At 49.4% G+C, this 6000-nt stretch overlaps 1 protein-coding gene across 1 annotated transcript in view; it reads right to left on the bottom strand.

Annotated features, from left to right (window-relative positions):
• Positions 1-4643, bottom strand: part of LAMB1 (laminin subunit beta 1) — a 74535-nt gene extending 69892 nt beyond the window's left edge. The window contains exons 1-2 of the mRNA XM_056846479.1: positions 4346-4643; positions 741-913 (exon numbers count right to left, since the gene is read on the bottom strand). Coding sequence (XP_056702457.1) covers positions 741-913; positions 4346-4643 — 471 coding nt within the window. The remainder of the gene's footprint in view (positions 1-740; positions 914-4345) is intronic.
• Positions 4644-6000: the final 1357 nt, after the last annotated feature.

A 6000-nucleotide genomic window follows, 5' to 3' on the forward strand; every position in this document is an offset into this window, starting at 1 on the left:
TGCCACTGTACATACTTCTAGCACTGCGAACTGCAGCTGTTTTGGACATCAAAGTATCTTGGGACAACCCTGTCCAAACAAACAGAAGCACGACTATGGCAGAGGATTTTTATCATACCCTACTGAACTTTCTTTGCTTCAATACTGGAAAAGGTGAAACAGCAGAATGGGAGAAATTCCAGTGACCTCACACCCCAAAGGACACCTCTTTTGTTACAGCTTGGAGCCTGGGGACCAAGTTTCATATTTTTTCCCTAGGACTGTTTGTATTTTGGGACAGACCCCCAAGGAGTTTGAGCGCAGAGTTTCTGTTGGTATCATAGAGAACTTCCAGGGAAGAGTACTCCTAATAATCCTGGGAGACAGTTGTTTGGTGCATTTTAAGGAGCAAAAACAAACAAGAGCAGGAAACTGCAGGACACATGCAACTGTACAAACAAATCAATGCCCCGAGGGATGCGGTCTGCTTCCTCTCAACCCCTAGGCAGCACCAGATGTTTCTACTTATCTGGAGAGGGTGTGGGGCTGCTTGGACAGCCAAGGGCAGAAGAGGGAGGAGGAGGAGGAGGCAACACATTGATCAATTTTACTTGAATGACTAGAGACAGTGAAGGGACGGGAGGGACACATTTGGGGAATTCCCCCACCACCACCACCACCTGTTTCAAAATTTCTGGGAATTTTACATTTCTAACTAGGCTTAAATGACACTGTTTTCCAGCTGTCCGGCTATGGCTTACCTGGAGGTGACTCACAATACAGTATGGTTCAGGTTTTTGGAGCCCGCAGGTGGAGGTGGCATAAAGCTTGGAGGATCGCCCAATTAGCAAGTCTCCAGTAGCTGGATAGCAACTCCCCTCAGCACATCCATAGCTGAATTCTGGTTCCTGACCTACTACGGCGGCCCAGAGGCCTACAAATTTGAAAAGAGAACCAAGAGCAGATTAGCAGCAGAAAGGGAAAGCTTTTCAGTGGTAGAGGTTCCATTATTACAGTCAGGTTACATTTACATTGCTAGATCTTTTTTTAAAGGTCACAACACAGCCATGTTCTGGATTTAGGATATCCATTATGTCCTAGGGAACTGTGAAATTCCAGAACAGGCAACATCGCCTTAAAAATCCATCTATCTGGCAATGCTTTTATGAGTTTGCAAACATACGCTTTATTTGAGTTATCAATTCCTGTCCTATGACAGGGCCAAAGCATTCTTAACTCTATGGCTATTGTGAAATCGGACAAGCCGCAACAATACTGAGCTTGCTTAAAGTGCAGCGGCCATAAAATCCACAACAAATGACCCGGGAATTTCTTCAGGCCCCCTGATTCTTAAGGTATGCCACTTTGCCATGACTGTAAAAGTAACCGCATGATGGAATAGTCACCCGAATCATCCCATCATCCCAGGGCACTGCAGACAACCTCATTTCATCTCCAGCTGTGATGAGCGGGATTTTGCCACCAGAGACAGAAAACCGAGGAGTCACTTGACTACACAACCAGCTCCTGGTTTCAGCACACCTCTGTCAATACTTTGAAAGGGGCACATCAAATGGGGAACCTGGTGCTAGTTTGATCCACGAAAAGGAACTGCCACAAATAGTTAAGGAACTCAGACACTTGCTGGTTTGAATCTGTTGCTGGCACAACTGCCCACAGGGTTCTGGGGGCTTAATATCAGTTACTTGCTCAGTTACAAGAGGAGTGAAAGGTGAAAATGTGTGTCTGCATTATTCCTCAATTTATATTTTGTAAAAGATGCTAGAGAAAAGGGAACAGGCCTAATTTCTCCACACACACACCAGTGATCTGCAATATGTATTTCATAATTCAAGGATTAGGTTGCCACGGTTGGCCAGGCTCCCAACATCTGCAAGATGGACAGGAATTCAACAGGTGATGTTTTTCATGCAGTGGAGCTGCAGGGACAGAGAGTGCTCAACACAGGGAATTTCAGCCTTTCATCATTATGAATCCCTGTTCCAATAGTAAATGCCCTGGATTCGAAACCCAATGACGGTTGCTTTTTGTCTCTCCCCCCCCCCCACGACTGTGCCAGCGTGGTGTAGTTGTTAAGATAGTGGTTTGGAGCGGTGGAGTCTGATCTTGAGAACCAGGTTTGATTCCCCACTCCTCCACATGAGCAGCGGATGCTAACCTGGTGAACCAGGTTGGTTTCCCCACTCCTACACACGAAGCCAGATGGGTGACCTTGGGCTAGTCACAGCTCTCTTAGAGCTCTCTCAGCCCCACCTACCTCACAGGGTGTCTGTTGTGGGGTGGGGAAGAGAAGGTGATTGTAAGCCGGTTTGAGTCTCCCTTAAGTGGTAGAGAAAGTCGGCATATAAAAACCAACTCTTCTTCTTCACTCCTGTGCACTCACTTGGGAATAAACCTCATTGGCTGGAAACAGAGGCCAGCCTACTGTGTGAAACAAGATGCTGGGCTAGAAGGACTGTTAGTATGATGCGGCACAGCTGTTCTTAGGATTGACTTGTGGGGCCTGAGGTTGGCAGTCTTAGTCCAACCCCGGGGGTAACTGGAATTCCGGGGAGGTGGGCGGAGCCTCTCCCTCAGGAGGCAGAGGTGAAACAGACTTTGGAAGGGGGGGAAATGGCCTTAGCCCGACGTTCAAAGCCCGCCAATCTTTCCCCTACAGTTCCTCCTTGCCGGGTGAGGGGAACACACAATCCAGCTGCACTCGGGACCTTCCAGCGGCGGAGAAACAAGCAGGCAATTAAAGCCATCTGGCGCCAGACGTGTCTTCTTTCTAAGGGGGGGGGGGAAGAGAGAGGCACACATGCAGGCATACAAGGGCGGGTAAAGTGAGGTTCATCAACTCCAGCAAGGGACTGAAATCTGGCAAAAGGGTTCATTCAAAACCAAGGAGGCAATAAAAGGGGGGGGTACATCTGGAGGGTTGCCGCTCCGAAGAAGAGTATTTTCTGGCCTCCGAGAAGTCTGGGATGAATTCAGATAAGGGAGGTTTGCTTGACTGTTGGGATGGGATACATCTGGGTGCACTCCCCGGTTGCAATTCCAATGCACCCCCCTTCCCATCAACCGTGCTTAGAAGGTGCTGTGCGTTCAAATATTACATTTTAGCAGGCAGATGAGATTTTGTTTTCGAATGCACCGGATTAAAAGGCGCTCTTTTATCTTCGCTGGATACGCAAATCATGTTTGCCGAAAAGTGGGGTTTTGGTTGCGAAGAAAAACACCGTCTCCAAAGGGGGCAGCAAACCACAGAACCCAGCAGTCCCCCCACCCCCCGTAGGAAAGAAAGAAAGAAAGAAAGACGTTTACAGTGCAATCTTATGCAATTACTCCACATTTCACTGGGGTTAGACTGGGTTAAGGGCACAGGATAGCACCCTTAACAGTTTAAGCAGGCGTATACACGAGATTGCAGCCCTAGCCGGAAAGAAATCCTGTTCTGCGGCACTTTCAGGTCAGCGTGCTGAGGACTAGCATCTTGACGCAAGCTCAGGACAACCAAGTCCGCGCTCGGGGGAGTTTGCGCATCAACACGCGCTAAAGCGACAGGCCTGTGCCCCAAGGAGCCTGCAATCTCGACGTCTGCGCGGGGTGGGTTTCCAAATCATCGAGACGACGATGAAGGAACCGAACGGAACAAAATTGCTTTCCTAGGCTGGATCCGACGCTCTCCTCCACCACCACCCCGGCCACGCGGCAGCATTTCTTTTCGGCAACAGCCGCTTCTCTACAACTTTCCCAAAGGCTGCTTTGGGGGGATAGAGGCAGGTTTTGCCCAACTCAGAGCTCGTCTTGGCTGAGACACGCCAACTGCACTCAAACAATGGCCATTGACGCACGGGAGGTTTCAATTTGGATCGGGCCCCTCTCTAGAGGCGCCTTTCCCCCATCCGGATTCTCAAACCTCTGCAGGGGGGCTGATGGTTGAGTTTTGAGAATCCCGATGGGGGAAAGGCGCCTCTAGAGAGGGGCCCGATCCAAATTGAAACCTCCCGTGCGTCAATGGCCAGTCAGGTAGGAGATGGCAAACTTTTTTTTTTTTATAAAAAAGCTGAATTACCTAGAAAGCAGCCCAACTGCACCTGGAAGAGCCCCATCGCTTCGCTTCTGCTTGGGCAGAGTAAAGCGGCCACCCGGCTTCGCCTTCCTTTCTGCAGAAGAATTACAAAACAGACACGAAGGACTCCACTGCAGGCATCTCAGTTAAGAAGTGGCGACACGCGGCTCTCCTCTCCTTCCCCTTTCGTGCCTTCTGCTCCTTCCCGGCGGCCAGGCGCGGCGGGAGCGGCGAAACTTCAGCTCGGGGAGGGAGGGAGGGAGGGAGGCAGGCTCCCCCTCCCCTCCCCGCCCCACGCAAGCGCTGGAGGGGCGTCGTCGGGGGCGAGCGGCGGCCGAGACCCTCGGGGGCTGCCCGGGCCCGCCTCTGCCCTTTGTGTGCGCGCTGGCGGGGGTTGCCAGCCCCGTCCGGCCAGCCGCCGCTCCGCGCCTCCGGGTTCTTGCTGGCGCAGATGTTCCGATCCGGCGCCCCGCTCGCCTGGGCTCCTCGGCGGGTTCGAGCCCGGTGGCATCTGCAAGACAAACTTTTGCTCCGGCAAAGGTGGGACAAAGGCGGCACCTCTGGAATTCTGGAAGGAGGCATGCCACATCGGCGCGCTTGACCGGAGCAAATAAAATGTGGCGATGCCGCCACATTTCAAGTGGATTTAAAAAAAAAAAAAAAGTTCTGCAATTTCCATCCCCGAATACTCACAATAGCTCATAGTAATTTGACCATTATACATACAATATTTTTTTGCAAGCAGCTTATTCGTTATACTTTTGTCCCACTCTAACTTCACAAGGCTTCCCCCGTCCTTCATTTTATCTTCCCAACAACCCTGTGAGGTAGGTTAGGTTGAGAATGAATTACAGACTAATCGAATTACTGAAGCACGGGCACTCAGCAAATTTCGTGGCAAGCAGGCCCTTGAACACCCTGGCCCTAGTCGAACACAGTGGGGGTTACCGCACCATATTCCCAGCGATGTATTAAGAGTTTGAAAATGTTATCAAAAATACTGTTCGCACTTTCTATGTATTCCCAGTGATGTATAAAGAGTTTGAAAACATTATGAAAAATACTGTTCGCACTTTGTTTTTTATAACATTTTCAAACTCTTTATACATCACTGGGAATACAAGTGCGGTAACAGCTACTGTTTAGAAGGAAAGCACAATTCCCCCCCCCCATAAACAACAAACAATGTACTGGAGGTTTTTAAGCAGAGGCTAGATGGCCATCTGTCAGCAATGCTGATTCTATGACCGTAGGAGGATCATGAGAGGGAGGGCATCTTGGCCATCTTCTGGGCATGGAGTATGGGTTACTGGGGGTGTGGGGAAGAGGTAGTTGTGAGTTTCCGGCATCATGCAGGGGGTTGGACTAGATGACCCTGGTGGTCCAACTCTATGATTCTATAATATAGTGCTAGAAAAGGGCAAGAGTCCAGTAGCACCTTCATATCTGAAGAAGTGAGCTGTGGCTCACGAAAGCTCATACCCTACCAGAAAATATTTTTGTTAGTCTTTAAGGTGCTACTGGACTCTTGCCCTTTTCTACTACTGCAGACAGACTAACACGGCTACCCACTCTGTATAATATAGTGGTTAGAGTGTTAGATTAGGCCTGGAGAGTCCCATGTCAAAATCCTTTTTTATCATGAAGCTTGCTAGGTTGTCTTCAGCCAGTCATTCTTTGTCAGCCTATCCTATCCTAAAGATAAAAGGGAGCAGGGGAGAATCACGTGTCCCACTGAGCTCCTTGAAGAAAGGATGGGATTGAAATGTATTAAATATTTAATAATCAAGAAATAAACACAGTATCCTTAGCCACTGCTATGTGAAATGACTGTTCTCTGAAACTTTGAGGTGGGCAGCCATGTTAGCATCAAAATAAAATGGGAATGCAGTGGCACCTTATGTACGCATGTGCCACCAAGTTGCCACTGATTTATGGCAACCTAA

Source organism: Euleptes europaea, chromosome 3 (assembly GCF_029931775.1).
Source record: "Euleptes europaea isolate rEulEur1 chromosome 3, rEulEur1.hap1, whole genome shotgun sequence".
NCBI classification, from domain to species: Eukaryota; Metazoa; Chordata; class Lepidosauria; order Squamata; family Sphaerodactylidae; genus Euleptes; species Euleptes europaea.